Raw genomic sequence first — 24,494 nt, forward strand, 5'->3', positions numbered from 1 at the left:
GGAATTTATATATTTTTTGTAAATGAAAATCATCCTGATATTAAAAAAGGCTTCTGAACAAACAGCAAAAGTAGACTTGTAAGCTCAAATCAGTCAATTGAAGATAGAATTAACAAAAGGGCGAATGTCGCAAGCGTAAACAAACCGAGTGAGGGTTGATTTTCCTATGCTGGCCCAGCAAAAAGTAACTCTCACTCGTTTTGTTTACATTTGCGACATTCGCCCTTTTGTTAATTCTATCTAGAATTAGTTATTTACTTAGTGAGTAATACAGTCAACCAAAAAAGTATTCGGACAGCAGCGCATAAAATTTTCTTTTAGTAATTTTGCACAGTATTTTTGCAAAGAATGGTAACACATATTTTTTAAAACAATGTTTAACTAAAGCATATTTAGATGCACAACAAAAATTCGGGGAAAAGCTTTCCGTTTTGAAGATAGGGTACATACAGTTTGAATTCCTCAAAAATGCCGCCAAAAAAGTATTCGGACAGTTAACTATTAGTTGAAACAAATGTCCTTTCTCGCTCATCTACTACCTCGTAGGACCATTTACAATCTTGATGACCTGTTTTAATCTGTTTGGGATAAAATTAACAATTTTTCAAATATCCCTCTGTGAATTGCTGACCATTTTTTTACAAGAGCTCGGTTTAAGTCATTGTGATAAGAAATCGAATGATTTCTCATTTAGAAATAAAATTATCTTAAAAGATCTTCAAAAGGGTTCAAATCTAGACTGAATGCTGATGTTATATACCTACCTGCTTGTTGCTTTAGGTGATTTTCAATTTTTAGATAATCACTTTTCTAGTAGAGTGTACAAAACAAACAGGAAGATGAATGATGGAACAAAAATAACGTCAACGGAGTAGAGTTCATTCATCGATTGGAGTTCATTAATGCTATAAATTTATTGCCCTTTTGAGCCTTTTGCATCGTATTTTCATTTGTTTCATTGCGTGGTTGTGTTGCTAGCTTTTGACTTAAATGTTAGATCGTTCTTGTCGTCGGGCGGCTGCCTCTGGTTTTGCAGCTTCGTGGGTGTTTTAAAGTATTTATGTCCATTATGCTGAAATTTTGAAAATTTGTAGCTACGTTACCGTGTTAACAACGCTTGTGTAATCGGAATTGCAATAGGATAAAAAGTGTTGTGGGCCAAATTCTAGTTGAACGACAAAAATCGAAACCATATGTGAATGTGCGGGCGTAGCAGAACTAGCTCCTGTTCAGCGAGATAACGTTGTGTAATAAATTAATGTGACAAAGCGAGCATTGACGACGGCTTCTATAAAACCTTAGAAAAGATGGCTTCAACGAAGGAGTTGATGGTATCCGTGCCAGGTAGGAAAATGTGCGGCTATTGATAACACCTGTTAACATACTTTCTTTTGTTTTAGTTGAGGGCAGCGAAAATGCAGCAAACGAAAGTAGAAGTGATCAACAAAATGCCAGTGTAGAAAAACAGTACAAGTCAGTGTAAGTAGCTTAGTCTATGCATTTTGCTTTCAAAGTTTACGTTATTTTTGTCAATGACAATGACCGATAATGGCCAATGCACTGTGCTCGAAACTCATTTAACTGATAATTTGCTGAACAATGTATTCAATCTGTTATCTACACCTGTCGAGTATTAGATATCAGGAGAAGATTCGTGTTTGATTTTTCTCTGCTCCGTGATATTCACGACTACTCACGATGCAGTACAGCTGGTTGATTATCTCGTTATTACTTCTTTGTACTCCAATTTGGGTCAGGTCATAGATAGGGTTTATTTCTTTAGCTGTTTTGCGCTGTTTCTTTGTGCAATCATACGCCCATAGTTGTTAATACGAATATTTTAATTAAAATTAATGGCTCTGGGTTTCTATAATCTATATATCGTTAACACACAAGTCATCGCGCAGTTTAAGTCGTTGTTAAGTGGTATTTTTTATCGAACCACATACATACATTTTGATCTCAATTCGCTGAAATTGATGAATATACCAATGCGCGGCGACTAGTACTTTCACGGTAGTTACTCTGAATTTATAAAACTTTTTTTTCTTGGTTTCTTTTAGTTTTACGTTAAACTGTGATTATTTTACACAGGATTGTCTATAATAAAAAAACTGAAACGCTTTAGTCGTAAGAAATAAAGATTTGACTATGAAAGAGATTACAAATCATTCTTTTGCTTGTTAAGTATTACAGTAGAATAAAATGTGTAGTTATCCTACGGATCTCTGTATTGATTTTTCCATCGAATTTGTGACTCTTTTAAAATACAAAAAACCGTGTTTTGCAAAAAATCTGTACGTGATGCAGCGAAGTGGAAATCACTTTAAGATTCAACATCTCGAAAAAATCAGAGAGGTTGTGTACAAGATAGACCGCATATAGGTGGCGCAGGACTATGTAAGTCTCTTTGTGGCGATAATAGCATATATCCATGCATGTAACAATACGATTCTTCATGTATACATGCTACATGCAACATATAGGGTTTATTAAGATTGCAGGTCGAGAATATTCAATTATTTTCGAATGAATGTAGCGCCTCAAATCTAACTTCAACATCAAACACTGTTTAGTTAAACATAGATGTATTTATGTGTTTGATTTGATGATATCAAAAAATTGTTATGTTAAAATGGTTTGGTTGTGCTGTAGATTGAGAAATCCAAATTTTTGCAAGTCGATAATTTTTTACGTTTTATTCATTCTCATGATTGAAAGCTACTAAATAAGTTGAAGTTGTTTGCAAAATGTTTTGTACCTTACTGCCTTATAGTGAGTTGACAGTCAAATAAACATTAGCATCACTACGGGTCCCTCTTGCCTTGTCTTGTCCATCATTTTCGAAAGAAATTAATCTATGTACTGCTTGATTATGGAAACTATGTAAAGAATTGCCAGCAACTAACTGATACAAAGCAGCAAATGAAACGTTCAAAACTATTCTCGGATAAGAGAGTCGCTTATTTTCCTCGCTTTGAGAATTCTGTGTCACGTCACATGCACAAATGCAAGACAACAATTTCGAACAAATTCTTGCAGTGTCTATATGTATACAGTCTGGCAAAAGGAAAGGATGACCGCTCATTTTTCGATGACGTTTCACCTTGAGGACATCAATTTGGACTAATTTTACACCCGTATTCTGTATTTCGAACGAATCTTTATTAACTATAGATCTATGTTGGGAGATCCCACTTATTTGGCTTTTTTGTTTTATACCTACAGGACATTGAGATGTTTTTAAATTTGACAAAGTTCATTTATCCAATCGTGATAATCGGGTTTTGATTTTGCATTAAAGAGAATTGAGCAGACTTTTCGTCGAAAAGCCCAATTTTAGAAGCAGTTTTTGGGCCCAAAAAATTTTAAGAAATGTATGCACTGCATTCTTCTTGCCAAACTGAACTACACAAAGAAAATATTGTCATGAACAGAATTTTTGTTTCAAACAGAAAAATTGCTTTTGAAATTTACAAAATCAATCGATCTTGTTCTAATGCCTTCAAATTCTTGGCTCAATTATCTTAAATTGTTTTAAAGCCTATTTTCGGATCAAAACCTATCCTAAAACCTATTTTCGGATCAGCCAATCGCTAATTCTTTCTCACTTTGAAAATCGCAGCATCACGTCACATGCATGAATATTTCGTTAACCACTTTTTCATATAAGACATCAGTTTTGAATAAATTCTTTCAGTATTCTTTCGTGGTCCTAAGAAATTTTGTCGGGATGTGGGACTTATCATTTTTTTGGCGGACTTCCTTAACACAGACATGAAATTGTTCTAGGTTTATAGCGGCCCTAAGAAATTTTGTTAGGACGAGAAGACTTTATCACTTTTTCTGGCGTACTTCCCAAGCACAGATATCAAATTAGTAGTCTAAACGTCGTAATGAATCTTCGACCTGTAGGGACGAAGGGGCTTTGTCACTTTTTTTTTTCTAAAAATGGAAAAATGTAATGAAACCATTAAATGCAAGTGTAAAAACCCTTCATCATTAGCTACTAGTATTGGTTTTCCAAACTGGAATGAGTGTAAATTTAATCACGGTTGTATACAATGTTATCACTACTGCAAATCATCACTACTTATTCCGACCAATCACAGAGCGTGAATTTTTAGTCAGACAATGCCTAACATTTTTCATCTATTTAAAAGCTTGTTAAGAAAACTTGTAATCTACTGTATTGTAATGGATTTAAAAAAAATTCCAATCGATTGATACCAATATCTCTAGAATCTATTGAGGGATGACTGAATTGTAAGCGCGTAAACTATAACCACTTTTCATTACATGCTCCCTTTTCGTTTTTCTTAAGTGCACCCCAATATAGAAATCAAAGACGTAGTCCTACGTTAAAATTAATATATTCTTTTCCTGGGCTCACCAGAACCTGACATGTGTAGGGACGAGGGAGTGGATCCAATCCCAAACGAGCGCGAGGTGGTCGACAGGTGGAAGCAGTTCTTCGATAAGCACCCCAACAGCGATATAGCAGCAGGAGACGCAATGGAAGTAACCTCGGAGTACCTTCAAACGACAACAGCGTACCGGCTCCCGATCTCGCAGAGATCCGGCGAGAAATCGGTCTGCTGAAGAATAATAGAGCCGTCGGAAAGGACCGACTCCCAGCTGAACTCTATAAAAATGGCCAAGAACCGCTAACAACGGCACTTTACTGGCTGATTTCAAGGATTTGGGAAGAAGAGAAACTACCGGAGAAGTGAATGGAAGGCGTAGTCTGTCCCATCTACAAAAAGGGCGACCGGCTAGACTGCTGTAACTACCGCGATATTACGCTGGTCAATGCCGCTTACAAGGTGCTCTCCCAGATTTTGTTGCGTCGTCTATCCCCAATAGCAAGAGATTTCGTAGGGCAGTATCAGGCGGGCTTTGTGGGGGCCCGTGCTACTACGGATAAAATTTTTACTCTCCAACAAATCCTTCAGAAATGTCGATAGTACAACGTGCCCACGCATCATATTTTTGTGGATTTCAGAGCAGCGTACGATACCGTTGAACGCGAACAGCTATGGCAGATAATGCACGAGTACGGTTTTCCGGACAAACTGACGCGGCGGATCAAAGCTACTCTGGAACGAGTGATGTGTGATCGGGGACACTCTCAAGTCATTTCGAATCGCGCAGAAGGTTACGGCAAGGGGATGGATTGTATGTTATTCAATATCGCTATTGAAGGTGTGATCCGGCGAGCGGGCATCGAAACGAGAGGAACGATCTTCAGCAAGAGTAGGCAACTCCTAGTCTTTGCAGACGACCTCGACATCATTACCAGAAACCGTGGGACGGCGGAGGTAATCTACGCCAGACTAAAAACGGAGGCTAGGAGGATAGGGTTACAAATTAATGCGTTGAAAACCAAATATATGGTAGGAAGAGGCTCCCGAGGAAGTAACGTTTACCTCCCACGGACAATGACTATTGACGGCGATGAACTGGAAGTGGTTGATGAGTTCGTATATTTGAGATCTCTGGTCACCGCCGACAATAATACGAGTAAGGAGATCCAATGACGCATTCAAGCTGAAAATCGAGCTGACGATGTACAAAACGCTAATAAGACCGGTAGTCATCTAAGGACTTGAAACGGTAACTTTGCTTACGGAAGACATACGTGCACTTGCTGGTTTTGAACGAAAGGTGTCGCGGACTATTTTTGGCGGAGTGCGAACGGAAAGCGGAGACGTTTGAACGTCTGAACGTTTGAACGTCACGAGCTACAGGCACAGCTTGGAGAGATTTCCATTGTACACCTGACGAAAGATGGGAGACTACGGTGGGCCGGCTACGTCGCAAGGATGCCGGACGACGGTGTAGTGAAATCCGTTCTTTTCTAGAACCCCACCGGCACTAGAAATAGAGGGGCTCAACGTGCTAGATGGCTCGACCAGGTTGAAGCCGACTTGCGTGTATCGAGACGCGCAACGAATTGGCGACGAGTAGCCCAGGACCGAGTACAATAGAGAGGAATTCTTGATACGGCAAGAGCCACCCCGGCTCTCGGCAGAATAAAAGAAAATATGGTTCGCAATGTACCTGGGTCCCGAATTTTTCATTTTCCTATCTTCATGATAGTCCGATTTGGCAACGAAATCTGCTAATTATGTCATAATGCTGTCGAAGAGTTAACTGATCATCTAGCTCCACACCCAGATCAGTGACAACATTGCTACAATGCAGATGCTGACCACTATTGAATTGTTTGTTTGAGAAACTCTATAAGCGCCATTTGACATGAGTCAATTTTCATGACTTTTTGACAGTTTCGAATCCTCAAGGATTTCTACATTTGTTCTCAAAATTTTAAACAATGTTAGTTCCACAATGCCACTTGGGGATCAATTGGGGATAGAAATATTTCGAGAAAATTTGTTTTTATTGTTTTCCTACAATTGTGCCAAATGCACATTAGAGATGATCGGTTACGCGTAAATTTACCCGATTCCTGTACCCGTGCCCGGCGGGTTCGGGCGTCACTAGCATAAAATAATCGTGTGCAAGCCGGTAGTATTCGAAATAATCATTCAAAAACAGCGAAAACCGTAATGGTCCTAGAATCCTACGCTGCGATACTCCTGATCAATTTCTGAACCAATCAGATAATCGTTCCTTAATAAACAAAGTACTCTTGTTTTTTGGTAAAAATAAACACTAATTAAAAACTGGCATATAGGGTATGTTTCTGCTTTGTCGTAATTGCCTATTCCCGTCCTATCCAACACAAATTATTGAAAATATCAACGTTTTTTATGTCACACAATGCAAAATTAGTAATTCCCAATTATTTTAGTTTGTTGAATATCATACACGATCAATCAAAGTAAGCTCAGATCTATTTAAATGCTTTTTTCCATTAAAACATTCTTACCAGCCAAATTGTCTACGTATTTTCGTGCGACGAAGAAGAAAATGTTTTCAATTTCCGTCATTCATAAATGAAAATAACTCACGCAACGCACTGTCGTTATATTCTGCAACCGGGAAAACTAGCACGACCAACAGAATTTCTTTCAGAATAACATTTGTCATGCCGTCCTACACAAATATATGCGCGCTAATTTCGTAAACATTGTTATGATTCTAAGTTCGGACGATGAAAAATGTTGGTGGACGGATTTTAAAACGGTACGACGAATTTAAGAAATAAAGTTGGTTGCGTAATTTCAATAAAATGGGTTAATAATCGCTTTTTAGTGATTTCAACCACGGACCGGGAAGTAACTGTGTTTGACTCAAATCAGCACAAGAACTTTTGGAGTGTTCATTAAATCCATCCCAGAAATGATGAAAATTAGAGTGGCTTTATTTACTACGACGGTAATTAGAAATAAACCCTATGTACTTATTCACCCCCATTTTGCTTAACCTGTTTTATGTTGAAAATTTTATCACCACAAAAAAAATATAAAAAAACAAAATCATGAAAATCCTTTAACAAAACTCATAGAATAATGTCCAAAAGTTAGGGAAAAAATCTGAAGTGAGGACAATGTCAGCGAATTTGGTTTTGATGATTTAATTGGACCCTGAATATGCACAGTCACTATGCATAATTTGCTATGCTTCTTTTCGAAAATTTTCTGGTAGGAATAAACAAAAACTTAGAATTGAGAAATCGAATCGATGAATACCGCCCTGTCCAGAGTGCTTTGCATGGCACTATGGCAGGTTGTGTGGATTAGCAACGCAGTATGAGTGAGTGAGAGCTTCAACACGTGCGCTGGCGAGACGGATTGAGCTCAGCGCACACAGCAACTCAGTTCCCGATTGACCGTGATGGCGTGTACTTGTACTTAAACCCTACTGACGACGGTGTACGTGTTTTGATGGCGTTCGAACACGACCTAATCCGGATCTGAAAGTGCGAACCGTATTCATCGATTTATTTTCAGTGTTTTAAAAGTGTGGTGTTGCTGCTTAGAAAAATGAAATGAGATTTATGTGTTTAGTTTATTCTTTAAACAAGTTAAGAAATGAATTTCATTCGTGCTAAAACCGGCAGTCAGTCAGGACCTGGAACCAGTAGAACCATCAGTAGCGATAGTTGTCACTATGCACTTCTTGTTGATTCTGGAGATAACAGGTAAAAGCGCATCCACTCGAATTAAAACAACACCGTAGTTAGGAGCAATAGTTTTAGGAATTTCAATGGTGGTGGGCTTGGTTCTGCACGACCTTGAGCCTTTCCAATAATGATCAGTTCAGACGTGAATGTACGCCTCTAATATTGTGTAATCGGAATCGAAAGAATCGTAACTTTGTCGGTTTGATCGCACGACTCTGCTGGAAGCAAGCTCAAGCAGTAGCTAAGTCAATGACATTTTTGCCACCTTTAGTAGTTTTTTGTGCGTTACCCGCTCACCTTGGGTTTTGGAATGTTAGCCACAATTAGTTTTTCCTGTGTTCAGATCAGATAGATTAACAGGATAGATTATTTAGCAAGGTATGGCACGTCGTATCCGTATCATATTTACGCGCTTCTACTATAGGCGATAAGCGGCTTCGAAGAGGATAGTAAATATCTCGTATCAAGTCATTTGAAGAGCACGTTCGGTTATTTCCCAGCTGAAACCTGACCGTTGAATGACGCAGCGAATCAGTTTCATGTAGACTAATCCTTTTTATTATAAGTAATGTTTTCTGCGTAGTTTCTGCGAAACCGCCTAGTTGGTTTCGAGGTACGAAGCTGGCCTAACAAGCCAGTCGTCATATGTTCGAGTCTCGGCTAAACGGTGCTACTAGATAGACTTAGTAGGATTGTTGCACTAGCCCCGTAACTGTCGTGTACTCTAATAGTCGGCTATGAAGTCTGTCGATAAAGAAGGGCCAAGTCTTTAAGCCCAAGGTTTTGCTTTTACCTTCTGGGAATGGAAATGACCCATGAATAATGTCATGTAAATTGAATATAGACTAAGTACATAATAATAGCTTATTTTTGAAAACCGATTAGTAATCTTAGATAAATAGACACAAGAAAAATAAAAAATTTGCGAAAGTGAAACCACCCCATTTTCAAAACTTTTTTAATAATCATTGTTTAAAGTAAAATGTCAATTACTTCATCGAATCTAGTTGTGATCAGAGGGTTGAAGCATTAACTGGCAAATTTTCACCTGCGCAACGAAATTACCATTTTAGAGAAATTACGCGACAGACGGGGAAAGTTGTATAATAATTGTTTTGTTTAAATCATCACACCAATCAACAGTGCATTTTGGTATCTTTGTCCTTAAGTAGTGGCAAGTAAACTGATAAACGTGCGGGCATTGAAATCGGCTTGGTAGGGCAGTTGTCGGTATCAAGTTTATTCCCGTCAATTTCATGGAAATAAATTTCATTGAAAACAAATTCACTCACATGCGGACACTCCGGCGGTACCGCACGCATAGTGGAACTCACAAACACCTTTTGGTTTCTGATTCGAGTTCGAGCGAAGCCTCTCACTCTATAAGTGTTCCATCGCCGAAACCAGTTTCGAACGAATCGAACATTGCACTGCCTGCTTGAAAGCCTCATTCGCAGTCAGTTGCGCTCGAACCTACTGGCTTTATGGGCCTCCTCCGTAGTCCGCGGTCCGCAGTAACTGTTTTTTGCCCGTACCTTTGACATGGAATGGTGCGCAGTTGTTCAGCAAAGCACCTCTACGGTAGTGGTTGCGCGTATACTTGAACCAGTTACGAAGTGCATACAAAAATTTGCAACATGCATGTGACCTCGCAATCGCGCCTAAGAACAACGGTTCAATTTATACGGGATTTGAAGTCTTGAAACAGAAGATTTAGTGCAATTTTAACGAACGAGTGTTACATCCGTTTGTGGGAAAATTTCGGAAACTTAGACTCATTGTTGTTGTGTCCGCTGTGGATGAAATGACGTAGTGAAGGTTTGCAGTCACTAGAAAAAAATCCATGACGATCGACGATTGGAGGAAAATGAAAGCTGCTGCCGTATTGCTGTCACGATCACAGATCGTTGTTTTGTAATGTGGAAGTCGTGTACAGATAGATCATAAAAGAAACAACATCGATTTTGCGAGTGTGTGCTGTTACATTTACTATATGATATAATTTATTATAAACCAGCGTAGCTGGAAAGGAAAAACAGAAAGTTTACGAAATGTGGAACAATTTCAGGTAACAACGTTTTCAATGCAATTTTCGCCGCAAACTCCGTCTTTATTCATTACATACAAAATACAATATGACTATCGTTTGAAAAATATGCAATTGAACTTGATACTGTTGTAATTTTTTAACAAAACATGATAAAAACCACCAACCCATATAAAAAATTAGGAACAAATTGAACTGTTTTAACTGAAAAATTCACATTTGAAAATAAAATGAAAAACAAATAATGTTTGGGTTATGAATCATAACTTATGATTATGATTATGAATAACTTGAAATTGTTTTAAAACAATTAAAACTGCTCAGGTACAAAACGCTTTCGTTTCATTTTGTGATTTTGTTCCAATTCCATTTCCTTCGTATTGATGGAGGTTATGCTCTAGCCACAGCCCCTGCAAAGTCATCGTTTTTTTTGGTTCGCAGGTTTGGTAAATATCGAAAATAAATTAAATATCTCCATGGCCAAAACTCGAGTTACCGTTACCGCTACTGATTTGATATTCATTTTTTATGAAATAATTATCAAGAGGTATTTAATATCGTAAAATGCATGATGGCAAATGACATGCACTTAGGCCATAACAAATATTTAAAAAAGTTTTTGTCCTTCTGGTGTTGGCCAACTAAAGTGGGGGTTGGGGTGGGGGGCGAAAAAACAAAGATTTTTTTAATCGAGCAAAAAAAACTGTGTTTCTAGCAGTTTTACTTAAACGTTAAACATGAAAACTAAATATATTCTTGCTTGTTATATATCCGTTATTATTTTCCATGCAAAAAATACGAAAAGAAAGACAAAATCGAAAGAAAATATTTTTTGCCAATTTTCTGAAATTCCGTTGTTCGAAATTTCCATTTCTGTTACGTGTTGGTAGAAGCGTTAATACTCATTTTTCGAGTTTTTTTGAACTGTAGCGTCCACAGACAATTGATTTTATGAAAATATTTTGACTTATAGCTGACAAATTATTTTTTTGCCTCCCGATTTTTCGTACCAATTTCGAGGGGGGGGGGGGGGGGGGGGGGTGACAAAAACTTTAAAAATAATTTGCAATGGCTTTAATGATCGCAATGGTTTTGGAGAATGCCGCAAATTTCATGTTGACTGGCAGTCGTTAATACTCGGAAATGTAAAAGTTTATTTATGCAATCTGATAAGATAAAGCTGTTCAGCGAATGTGCCGGCTGACCAGCAGTCTTTGTGTGCATGTTAGAGCGGTTTCTAGTGGAGCGGTTCGTTCCTGAACTGGAATGAATTTTATAGGTATAAATATTATCAACTTTTGGGGCCAATAAAATATTTCAATTACGAAGTGCACGTGCGTCGTGTCAGCCCTCGTTTTCCGTTTTGTTGAATGTGAGTAATGTGAGAATATTGGCAGTCTCTAATAATATTTATCGTGTCACTGATTCAGCAAGTTTAGCATTATTATTATGAGGCAGTTAGTTCTACTTGACCAAACTTTGTAGGAAGTTTTTTCTAATACCCTACCTAGTATGAAGATCTAATCCCAAAAGATCTAGAAAGTATTCCATTGATAGCTATTCAGCTATGCCACGCCAACAGAACTGCTTATCTTCAGAAGCAAACTATTCATTAAGCTATTTACCTACATTTCCGTAAGAATTGAAGAACTGCTCAGTGCGTGTCCCGTCTACGCAAATATGTGGTAATCAGAAGGAGTATGTGAAAGAAGTTGCCAATTAAATAATTCGATCGTTTCTTTGATTGGTTTTGCAGTGTGTGATAGAGCATTATCATGCAACAAAATCACTTTGTGTTACCACATCTGGTATTCCGGTTGTTTTTCGCCCAAAAGATCGATTCAAATTGTTCATTTATTGTAGAGTACCGCTCAATGCTCTTAACGGTTTTGCCAGGTTTGAGTAACTCACAGTAGACCAAACCCTCGTGATTCCACCAAACACAAAACATTGTCTTTCGTCCATAGCGATATGGCTGTGCTACCGATATTTATGGTTTCCCTCGAGCTGCTCAAGACCTTTGACGATAAGGATTCTCGAAATAAATCCTCATTTCGTAACCAGTCACAATCCGATGGACTTTTCATAACCAGTCACGATGCAATGACTTCCTTTTGCACCTGAAGAGCAGCATTTCGCATGTATTTTTTCGGTGTTCCTGCTGTCTTTCGTTCAACTTTATGTGGAACCCAATTTTCGATCTTCGGGTTTCTTGTCCAAGACCTTACTCATTTACTTAGTTGGCCTTACGTTTTAGGACAAAGCCTGCGTAGCATAATTCCTCCATCTAATTCGGTCCATGGCAGCTGGTCTCCAGTTCAGCGGGCACCCAGTACTCGCCAGATCCCGTTCCACCTGGTCTTGCCCAAATTCCGCTGGTAGTACACCTCATGGATATCTCATGGCAGGTATTGTTATCCTCTGTTGGCAGTGAGCCAAGGTATACGAACTTGTCGACTACGTCGAACGCATTCCCGTACATTACCACAGTACTATTTCGTTTTAGACTTATTTATCTTCAACCCAATCTTCTCTGCATCACGTTTTAGTCTGATGTACTGGTCTTCCACCGCCTCAAATGTTCTGCCGACATCACCCACGTCGTCAGCAAAGTAGATAAATTGACTGGATTTATTGATAATCGATAAACCCCGCATTTTGATCGCCGCTCGTCTTATAACACCTTCAAGCGCATTGTTGAATAGCAGGCAGGAAAGACCATCTCCTTGTCGAAGTCCCCTGCGAGATTTGAATGAGTGCGACAATCCACCCGAAATTCTCACACAGTACTGGATCCCATCCATCGTAGCCGTGATAAGTCTAGTAAGCTTACCCGGAAAGCCGTTTTTGACCAAAATTTTCTATAGCTCTTGTCGGTTTACGCTATCGGCTTTGAGACCAATTAACAGGTGATACGTGAGGACTCGGAATTCGCGGCCCTTCTGGAGGATTTGATGCTGGATGAAGATTTGATCCGTAGTAGAACGACACTCCATGAAATCGTCCTGATAACTTTCAACGAATATATTGGCTATTGGCGATAGTCAGTGCAAGATAAGCTGGGAAAGCACTTTGTAGGCGCCATTCAGGATAGTCATCGCTCGGTAATTTTCACAATCCAGCTTATCGCCTTTCTTGTAGATAGGGCAGATAACCCCGTCTTTCCACTCTTCCGGTAGTCGTTCTGTATCCCAAATTATGACAATCAGTTGATGCAGACATCCGGCCAACTTGTCCGGGCCCATTTTAATAAGTTCCGCTCCAATTCCGCCATCCTTTCCCGCTGCTTTGTTGTTCTTCAGCCGCTGTATGGCTTCTTTAACTTCCCTTATCGATGGGGGTTGCACATCGTCGTTGCTTGCTACACCAATGTGGTCACTTGCTCCGCCTCCGCCTGCACGCCATTCAGGTGTTCATCGTAGTGCCGCATCCACTTTTCGATCACCGCACAATCGTCAGTCAAAATACCTCCATCTTTATCTCTGGCTCTGCACATTTCGGCTCGCGGCACAAAGCCTTTGCGAGATTCGTTGAGTCTCTGATAGAACTTCGGTGTGTCGTGAAAGCGGTACAACTGCTCGAGTTCTTCGCAAGCTTCTCCTGGCAGAGTCGGGTTTGCTGTCTCCGCTTCTGTTTGTATCGCTCCATATTTTGACGGCTGGCTCTAGGCAGCACTTGTACCTGCGATGCGTTCTTCTCATCTAATATCTGCGGGTACACCTCGTCAAACCATTCGTTACGTCGAGTCGGTGCCACACGTTCTTCGCTACGCTGTTAATGGCTGTTTTCACGGCCTTCCTCAAGAGGGACTTCAGCCAGCTGAAGGTTCCGGCAGCGTGATTTCAAGAGATAACACGTAGTTTTCGGCGACATCTAGTTGCATCAGTCGCGTTAGATTATATAGTGGCGGTGAAAAACGGAAAGTTAAGAATACTTGCAAGGTACAGAGAACGTTCTAATTAATGAACTTTTACACGCCATTCATATAGCCACATGGTATATGAAAGACAAATACACTTCAAATAAATCTGTCATAGTGAATGCTAACTGAATGGCAATTGGTAAGCAGTCTTATGCAAATTATCTATACGAGCCACAAATCACACAAAAACCTTCAAAATGCGATATTGACCAAACATTAAATAAAAAGAAAACTATTCCAATTAAATTCTACTATGTATACGAGTTAAGTTTGGAAGGTTTTCCGTTTTAACCTAATTGTAACTTATAGAATAAAACGGAAAACCTTCCAAACTTAACTCGTATTCGAGATTCTGCTAAGACGCTCATCGTAATAATTTTTAATTAGTCTACTATGTAAGGCTTGTGCTTGGAGGAAATCCAAGCTTTTTGGCAAGTTTTTTAACGAGAGATCCGGATTTTCACTGAGACCGCACACAATTGCTTTTCGCACCTGCTCTTCTTTCGACGCCATTTTACGCAGAGCGCTTGTAATATAAACAAGTGTTATATTTTCAGAAAGAACAGACATACATCTGCCACTCTGCAAAATATTTCACTCATTGTTAATGTATTTCCTAAGCTGTGTGTGTTTAGGGGTGTCCAAATTTTGTCGCGAACTAGCTTTATATTTATTGGAAAGAGTATCCAGGTGGATCAGCAGACAGCGGTTTTCGTGCTTCGGTAAGCGGTACGGATTTCGCCAGGACAATCGACGAACGGGCAAAACGCAGAAAGCGGCACTGGACGGTTTCGACTCGTTCAGAACTGTTGTGGTAGGTCGGGTTTCAAACCGCAGAACAGTACTCCAGAGTCGATCCAACCAGGGAGCAGTATAATGCTTTTAAGCAGTAGACGTCTGCGAAACTTTTGATGATGCTAAAAATGAGTGTCAGGGTCCCAGAGGGGTTGCTGACGATGTTCTGAATATTAGCTTTGTATCGAAGATTACACATAGGCCCTTGACATGATCGACCCGCTCGATAGCAGCATGTAGTTAAAAATAACGGCATATTTTTTACGTGAGTAGGACATAACAGAGCATTTTGAGGGATTTACAACCATTCTGTTTAAGGTTCAAGGGAAAACATTCAGCTGGTGTTGGAGTGCGAGGCAGTCTTCAGTTGAGATACGGCAAAATATTTTTAAATCATCGGCATATAATAATTGTAGTCCTTCATGAGGTTCGCGTCTTTGAAATAGAGTAGGAATATGAGCGGTCCGAGATGACTGCCCTGCGGAATACCTGATGTGGCACAGAATGTGCTGGATCTACAATCACCGCAACAACAACTTGGCAACAATCAACTGACGATCTGTTAGACAAGAACGGAACCATCGCAGGAGAGTTCCCCTTATCCCAGGCCTTTCGAGTTTAGCGATGACGATTACGTGACTGAGCTTGTCAAAGGCGATTGACAGGCAGGTCGGTATATATGACATCCGTTTGCGTCATTGCAGACATGTTGTCGACGATGTGCGTAGTAAGGAACAGCAAATTAATAGTAGTCCATGCTGATCCGCGCTCAAATATTGCTTGCAATGTGAAAAAGTCGCTCCAAGACGATTAGGTCGAACAATTTCGAAACGGCACTCAACGATGTAATTCCTCGGTAATTGTCCACACCTCGCTTGTTGCCGTTTTTGTGACCAGGAAACGTAGCAGATTTCCAGCAAGACGGCAAAATACCACTGGAGATGGGCTTCCGAAATACGAGCTGTAGTGGTCTAACCAAACGAGAGATACGCTTCTTCAGGAAAACGGACGGAATTCCATCTGGCCCAGGATTGAAGGATGACTTCAGTTGCATAGCGGCAGTGGAGGTGTTTATACCCAGATCACTCTGAGCTTGATCGTACGACCGTACCGTTGCTTGCGGCGCAGTCGACTTCATCGCTGGTTAAATTTTCATGCCTAAACACGCTAGCAAACTTTTCAGCGAATAAGCTGCATATATGTATCTGTAAAATTTGAGACAACTTACTTCATCGTGATAGATCATACAGGAGGGCAGCCCACATTCCTTGCGCTGCTCGTTCACAAACTTCCAGAAAGCTTTGGGGTGCAATCTGAGTTTCCTCTGAATCCTACGTAGATATTGCTGAAAACAAACACGAGTGATCCGCTTGAACTCGTGATTTACTCTAACGTAGTATGCTGTAATGAGAAGGTGTCTGAAAAATACTCTCGTAGAGCGGCTCTTTTTAATGATTTGAGTTTTCGCCATTCACTCGTTTGTCAGGACGTGATCCGAAATGACTTACTTTTTTTGGGACATGTCTATCAATGACATACGACAAAACATTTGAAATGGTTTGCGCGGCTTATCGGTGTCATGATCGTTAATGATGTTAATGACATTAATGACAGGAAGGCTGTGATGCTACGATAATCTGCTCTGAAAAAATCGTACGAAACAGCAGCGGTGGTGGTGTCAATATCGCTAGTGTAGTTGTCTTCTACAGAGATGATCAATGAAGGATGATGAGGTACGTCTTTAAGAACTAAAGGCAGTAGAGCTGTTGAGATAAATGGGGCGGCATCTTATGTTGAAAAGAAACAGATATCCAGGCAGCGGTTATGCTCATCAACGATGCGATTGATTTGTAACAGGGTGACGGCAACTGTAACTGTCGAGAGTATTGGTAGCGCCAGTATGGAGTGCAGAAAAAGCTGGGTACGGGAAACCGCATTGCGATTGCTTCCACGTTATGTCAGGCAGATTGTAGTCCCCCAGTATCATAGTTTGGTCGACTGGAGAAGCCCCCTCGATCACAGTGAAGACAGATTCGCAGTGCGCATTGACAAGAGCGATGTCACGAGTCCAGACAGGCTCCTTATACACAATGTATAGAAATAAGGTCCGATCATGCAGCGCAACTGAAATCCAGATCTGCTTCAAACAGTCCCATAACCCTCATTGTAGTCGCAGTTGCAGTCGCTCTTAATCCTTGACGAACTCCTATCAGAATGCCTCCTCCAGTTAATTTTCGGCTGTTCTGATCTAGAGATTTTGGTCATAGCGAAAAACTTCGTAACTAGTCGAAGCCGAACACTTGACTGGAAAGTGTACGTGAATCGAGCTAGGTCTCAATTAGCACGATGATATCATAGCTCAGATCGGAAACGGCTATACAATAGTCAGTGATGCGAGAATTCATGCCGCTTACATTTTGGTAGAAGAACACATGCTGTCTTCGGTCTGGTAGCTCGCAGGAGATTAGGTCATCAACGAATCGGCAGTCCTGCGTCGTCCATGGAAGGTAGGAGCGTTGGCGTCTAATGGCCTAGAAACGCAGAGCGAGTCAGTGATGTGACACTGAAATTGTACTAAATTTGTATTTGCCATGAGTGCAATTTTGGAAGCCCACTTCCCCAAAGCCGCACCAGGAAGACTGTTGAACGCTGGCGAAAAAGACGCGATTAGGACTCAGGAAACCTCAGGATCAGGACATGGAATTTCATCGTTAATATGCCGTTGGTTAGTAAAATCAATTGAGTCAAAGTTAAGTTTTTCAATTTTTCAACCAATCATGAACCAATCAATAGATTACTTGATTTGGTAAATTCAATAATTACAAAACATATTCTCATATAGATATATTTATGAACAAATTTGCTTTACCAAAAGATACATTGATGCAATCAAAGCTCGTTCTCAAACCAACAATCAGTAGGTATATCCTTTATGTGCGAAGTAATACACTGTCACCAAGAACCATAGAAATAAGATTAATATGTAGCATGTAATTAGCGCAACCACTTTTCGAATCGATGGAATCAGCCTTGCTGTGATTGTATTAAAAGCAGTGATTCACTTGGGCAAACACGTGTGCGTCGCCGGTGAGTAATACTAGTACCTAACATGTATTAATTGCATCGTTAAACAGAGAAGACTGCCGAAGTTTGGAAAAACAGCGATTTTTCAGCCGCACTCACAAGCTTTATCCGTCGAGCGCACAGCCAAATCATGGTCAAGCGTCGCCACCGGATACCTATTTGAAAAAATAAATAAAACGAATATTGTCAGCATTTATATCGCTGGAAAAACGGGAAAGACACGCAAATAAAAACTTCATGATGTGAGCTTTACGCATTTGATTCGATGTTTTACTTTAGTCAAAGCGGTCTTATCAATCGTATAGGTTTATTCGTATTTCAATTCAATCCATTCATACCTCGTTGAACGTTCGGTCGTATCGGTCATAAAATACATGCATTGCGCTTCAAGGGAAGGCTTTTTAATATTTAGTATCATTTGCCGTAGCGAATCCGTAGTTTATTCTGTGATGGGATGGGTTCTAATGAAGAAGATATACCGAATCCAAACGATACAGTGAAATTATTAAGGTGTGTTAATCCAATTACATAGGTTTACTTTGTAGAATCGTAACTTTGAGATGTAAGGAAGATCCACACCAAAACTGCAGTGGTTACGTGATCATTGAAGTAAGCTTATCTGTGTCATGCTTTGGTACTTGCCATCAATATTGTTTGCTGGAACCAGGTCTTTGCTCTACATTTTGTTTGTTGTCTCACCATATCTACATGTGCTCATGTACTTATCTTATACCTACTTTACGGCGTTATCGTCGGTTAAATTTTTGATTAGACACTTCCAGAGGTTATTGCTTGCTGACTGTTTTATGATCACATTTCATTTTCAGTAATGAACGTATTAAAGTAAACTTCAATAAAGAAATGCTGACTGGAAAATTTAATCAAGCTTTCATCCATTCTTCCTACTTGCAGAGAAAACATGGACGACTACGGTGAGTCTACCGGCTTGCTGGAGCAGCAGGTTGCGTCCGTTCGGTTACCTATCATCGGCATGACCTGTCAGTCATGTGTACGAAACATCGAGGGAAATATCGGCAGCAAACTAGGCATAATCAAAATCAGTGTGATACTAGCCGAGAATGCGGGCTACATAGACTACGATCCGACGCTCACGGATCCGGTACAGATCGCTGCCGACATAGACGATATGGGTTTTGAGTGTTCCTTCAACGGTAAGGATGATCGGCCGAATGAAGATGTCAACCGCAGTGGGGCGGCTGTAGCTCGAATCAGCATACACGGGATGACCTGTCAGTCCTGTGTAAGAAACATCGAAGGAAACATGCAGGGTAAAACCGGCATTCGATCGATCAAGGTCATGCTGGAGCAAAAGTTGGGCTTAGTGGAGTATGATAGGGATCTGACGAATCCGGAACGAATAGCGGAACAAATAGATGATATGGGATTTGACGCTAAGGTAGCCACAGAGGAGAGTGAATATCAAAAGACTGACGAAAGCCAAAGCGCAAACAGTAACAGCATAAAGACGACCCGTTCGGAGAAGTTGATTTCAATTGATGAGGGCCTCACTTCATCGAACGGAAACGCTAAGCAGGTCCAGCTGAAGGATAACTTTAAGAGATGCTTCCTGCATATTCAAGGAATGACGTGTGCCAGCTGTGTATCGGCCATCGAAAAACATTGCAAGAAGATCTACGGAGTGGAATCGATATTGATTGCCCTGCTGGCGGCGAAGGCGGAAGTCAAGTATGACCACGCTCTAACCGGGCCGGAAGATATTGCCAAATCAATCTCCGATCTTGGCTTCCCGACTGAAATCATAGATGAACCTGGGACTGGGGAAGCCGAAGTGGAGATCGAAATCCTAGGAATGACGTGTGGCTCTTGTGTTAACAAGATTGAACAAACTGTTTTGAAATTACCAGGAGTTTTGAAGGCTTCCGTAGTATTAACTCTTAAACGAGGACGTTTTGCGTTCAACAACGAAAAGACTGGAGCACGAACGATCTGCGAAGCAATTCAGCAGCTAGGCTTTGAAGCGACGGTTCTATCGAATAAGGATAAAATGGCACACAGTTACCTTGAACACAAGGAGGAAATTCGAAAGTGGCGTAACGCTTTCCTCATTTCGCTGGCTTTCGGTGGACCCTGTATGATCGCTATGATCTACTTCATGGTGCTGATGGAGACGCACAGTCACGAGGACATGTGCTGTGTCTTGCCGGGCTTGTCGATGGAAAACCTAATCATGTTTATCCTGTCAACACCGGTGCAGTTTTTCGGAGGATGGCACTTCTACATTCAAGCCTATCGGGCCGTGAAGCACGGTGCCAGCAATATGGACGTGCTGATTACGATGGCCACCACTGTCAGCTACATTTACTCGGTAGCGGTGCTGATGGCGGCCATGCTGATGCAGCTGAAAACTTCTCCACTGACGTTTTTCGATACTCCACCGATGTTGTTTATTTTTATCTCACTCGGACGCTGGCTGGAGCACATTGCCAAGGGGAAAACCTCGGAAGCACTGTCGAAGCTGCTGTCGCTGAAGGCCACCGAAGCGGTACTGGTCGTACTCGGCGATGACTACGAGGTTCTGTCGGAAAAGGTTATTTCGGTGGATCTGGTGCAGCGTGGCGATACGCTGAAAGTCGTTCCCGGTAGTAAGGTTCCGGTCGATGGGAAGGTAAGTTCCTTTAAAACAAACTTTTCATTCGTTTTTCAAAAAAAATATTACATTTTGCTTCAGGTTCTCTGCGGCAATTCCACTTGCGACGAAAGCCTCATCACCGGTGAATCAATGCCGGTACCAAAGAAAAAGAACTCTGTTGTTATTGGGGGCTCTATCAATCAAAATGGGCTGCTGTTGATGACTGCCACGCATACCGGGGAGAACACTACCCTGGCACAGATCGTCAAGCTGGTCGAGGAAGCGCAGACATCGAAGGCGCCGATTCAGCAGTTGGCCGATAAAATTGCCGGTTACTTTGTTCCGTTCGTGATTGCCGTGTCCTGTGTAACATTGATCGGATGGACCATCAGCGGATTTATCGATATCAGCCACATTCCCATGTCGGACGCTGCCAAGGAGGGTTTGAATCGGGAGGAGATTATATTCAGTTATGCTTTTCGCTGTGCATTAAGCGTGCTGGCGATTGCATGTCCGTGTGCGTTGGGCTTGGCAACACCTACTGCCGTGATGGTTTCGACGGGGGTTGGGGCATTGCACGGGATTCTGGTGAAAGGAGCTGGACCGCTGGAGAATGCGCACAAAGTGAAGACCATTGTTTTTGATAAAACTGGAACCGTGACGTACGGTATGCCAATGACTTCCAGGATCTGTATGTTTGTGAAACCTAAGGTAAAGAAGTTAATGTGTTTATACTTCAAATTAATACCTATTAATTGTTTCAGGTGTGCACTTTGGTACGGGCTTTAACAATTTTGGGTTCGGCAGAAATAAACAGTGAACATCCTATCGCAACGGCGGTGGTCAAATTCGTGAAGGAAGCTCTAGAGTTGGAAGCATTTGGAAAGTGTTCTAACTTTATGGCCGTACCTGGTTGCGGAATTCGTTGTGTAATATCCAACATCGATGGCATTCTTAATCAGGCTTTACGATCGGAAAAAATGAAAAACTTCCAAAACTCGTACAAAAGTGATTCAAGCGCTGTAAGTTTTATAACCGGAGCGGTTGTGGAAGAATTGATACCGCACCTAAGTCCGTCGCAAAAGAATACGATAGAACTACAGCAACTACTGCAGCTGGAAACCATCGAAGCCGAAGAGAGCGTGGAAGCATTTTCACGGGTGAATGAATACAACGTGTTGATCGGTAACCGCGAGTGGATGAATCGGAATGCGATAGTTGTTCCACCGGAAATCAACATCAAAATGACCGAGGAAGAACAAATGGGCAATACGGCGATTCTGTGCGCAATCAACAGTCAGCTGATCTGCATGGTTTCCGTAGCGGATATGGTAAAACCGGAAGCACATCTAGCAGTTTATACGTTGAAAAAGATGGGTATCGAAGTTATTCTCTTGACAGGCGACAATAAGAACACTGCCGGAAACATAGCCCGTCAGGTCGGAATCAATCGGGTCTTTGCGGAAGTGCTGCCATCGCATAAGGTGGCAAAAATCCAGCGAATACAAGAGAACGGAATGCGTGTGGCCATGGTCGGGGATGGTGTGAACGATAGTCCAGCCTTGGCACAAGCAGATGTGGGCATTTCGATTGCATCTGGGACGGATGTCGCTGCCGAGGCAGCGGATGTCGTGCTGATGAGGGTATGGAAAACGCAGATCGTTAGCTTATTCGTTAACTAATATATGATGTTTCATTGTTCTTTTTCAGAATGACTTGTTGGATGTTGTCGCATGTCTGGACCTATCACGGAAGACTGTACGTAAAATTCATCTCAACTTCCTGTTTGCTAGTATGTACAACTTACTCGGTATTCCACTGGCGGCCGGAATATTTACTCCCTTTGGATTTATTTTGGAGGTAAGGCATTTAATTTTATTAATCCTTGAAGTAAAAGTTTATATACCGTACATATACCTATAGTAATGGATTAGTTCCAGTTTTTGAAATGCTTTAGTTACGGTGAGAGGCATACTGATAAAATCTACGTTCCTTTCATTTTGTAATTGAATTTAAGGTTGGTAACATGGAACGTCCCTCCAACATAATAGACATATTAAAATTTTCTTCTTCAACCTTTTTGGCTATTTTGTTAATCTGTCAGAATACATTTATCGCCCTCTTAGTTGACCAATAGTAACATTTAATCTTCACTTCTACTTACAGCCCTGGATGGCATCGGCTGCGATGGCACTGAGCTCGGTTTCGGTGGTTTGTTCATCGCTGATGCTGAAACTGTACAAGAAGCCCACCAAGGCGGCCCTTCAGACGCCGGAGTACACGGCCCTTGTCGAAGCCGGAGCTCTGCTGGATCCGGAAACGGTTTCCGTGCACCGTGGGCTAGACGATATTCCTCGGCCCAACTTTGGCCGATCCACCAGCTCTACGCTGGCCAAGTAAGTTCGACCCGCTCGGTCACTAAAGGGTTGCTTGATTTGCAGTGTTCGGTGTTTGCTTGTTCGCTTGTTAATTTGCTTTACTTTGTTTTGCTTTTTTCGCTAATTTACTAAAAGTGTGATTTGATTTTTCAGTTTTTTCAGAGCACCTTCTAATTCTTGATACCTTTGCATAGACTAACGCAAGTCAAGATTTAAACCATTGAATATGTCTAAGTATGTAACACAATTCATAACCAACAATAGATACGCATAGTTATTAACCCATTTGGCAAACGCTGATGATTTGCGTTGAAGTATTCGAACAACTTTGTTGACAATGTGTTCATTTAGTTTACGTAATAACGTAATTAGTTTTAAGAGGACCGTTTCCCCACTGTTTTTCTTATGTTAATAAATGGTTTTATTAGACTAATTGAAGGAGTTCCTTCTATTTTATGCAAATACACCAAATATCAATAAGTAGAATTGGAACGTGTGGGTAATTAAGTTTGTTTAATTAAATGTTTAAAAGTATCAGTTTGGAGTCGATTTGCATTACTTTGAATTTTGTTGAAGAACCTATTTTTTTTAAAGAGCATGAATGATAAATTATGTTTTCTCAAATTTATATTTTGCCCGCATGATCCAATTAGTAAGCTCCTTCTTTGCACTATTATGTAAAATACTAATGTTAGTCGTATCCTGTGTATAATCAGGTATTTCACCTTAAGTATCAACTAGGGCATTATTGAAAAATCTCATTTTTACCTCAATCGCATTTTAGGTTGTTTAGTCGCAGTCACAAGGAGACCAACGATGACCGATTGCTGGCATCGCACGCAATGACGGACGACGACGAGCTCAGCGTGGAAGTGGTAAAATCCGTCAACACCACTGTTTACAAGGACTCCACCGAAATGCAAAAGCTCTAGAAGAGTAGGTGTCCAATTCACCGCGGAATGTCGCCGTTTTAGGATGAGGGAGTTTCTGACCTGTGTGCGACTGCCGTTCCGATGTGAAGAGGTCACATTATACTTAATCGCATCGCAAGCCACTCAGTATCTTCCAGCAGCCATGGTATTGAGCAGCATAGCGTACAGACATGCTTCCTGTGAATGATGCTTTTTTTTTAATTTTTTGACCATTAATCGCCATCTATCCAACGTTATTCAGTGAATTTGTGATATGTTCTGCAATTATTGTAATTAGTTTTTTTATAGTTTTGACGAGTTTTTCACTTATCGACATGTATGTTTTCATTTTCTGCCTTATTTTGCGTACTTATCATAGGCACAAATCTATCCAATCGGACCATCCTCTATATAGTCTTTAAGTACAATAGTGTACATATCGGGTAGTGCCGATTTGAGCGACTCGACGAGAAAGTTTTATACATATATGTTTGTTACAAAAACAAAGAGAATGTGGCTTATCTTGAAAGAAATTCCTGCTTTGGTATTTTATATGAATTAGCAGTAATCTTATTATATGGTACATATTTATTTGGTTGTTACTAAAGTACCGAAAGGTATCGTTCAACCTCGTGAGTAATCCAACTTATGTCT

General features: G+C 40.8%; 1 protein-coding gene across 6 annotated transcripts; it reads left to right on the top strand.

Moving 5' to 3' along the window:
- The first annotated feature begins 1,024 nt into the window (after positions 1-1,024).
- Positions 1,025-24,307, top strand: LOC128738779 (copper-transporting ATPase 1). 6 transcript variants are annotated; one of them, XM_053834141.1, is made up of 8 exons: positions 1,025-1,344; positions 1,401-1,479; positions 18,853-20,587; positions 20,651-21,262; positions 21,316-22,194; positions 22,262-22,411; positions 22,718-22,947; positions 23,714-24,307. In XM_053834141.1, exons 1-8 carry the CDS (start codon positions 1,308-1,310, stop codon positions 23,859-23,861), a joined length of 3,870 nt encoding a protein of 1,289 aa, XP_053690116.1. In that variant the 5' UTR covers positions 1,025-1,307; the 3' UTR covers positions 23,862-24,307. The 6 variants fall into 6 exon arrangements, with proteins under 6 accessions (XP_053690116.1, XP_053690119.1, XP_053690117.1 ...); XM_053834144.1 differs by lacking the exon at positions 23,714-24,307 and adding an exon at positions 23,083-23,441; XM_053834142.1 differs by lacking the exons at positions 1,025-1,344; positions 1,401-1,479 and adding an exon at positions 7,938-8,110.
- Positions 24,308-24,494: the final 187 nt, after the last annotated feature.

Source organism: Sabethes cyaneus, chromosome 2, assembly GCF_943734655.1.
Source record: "Sabethes cyaneus chromosome 2, idSabCyanKW18_F2, whole genome shotgun sequence".
Taxonomy (NCBI): domain Eukaryota; kingdom Metazoa; phylum Arthropoda; class Insecta; order Diptera; family Culicidae; genus Sabethes; species Sabethes cyaneus.

Bases quoted from the DNA above. Each gene is read 5' to 3' on its own strand.
- LOC128738779 (XM_053834141.1), top strand. From the start codon at position 1,308: ATGGCTTCAACGAAGGAGTTGATGGTATCCGTGCCAG. The intron at 22,195-22,261 runs GTATGGAAAACG...GTTCTTTTTCAG, and splicing joins CGGATGTCGTGCTGATGAGG to AATGACTTGTTGGATGTTGT. The intron at 22,412-22,717 runs GTAAGGCATTTA...TTCTACTTACAG, and splicing joins CCTTTGGATTTATTTTGGAG to CCCTGGATGGCATCGGCTGC.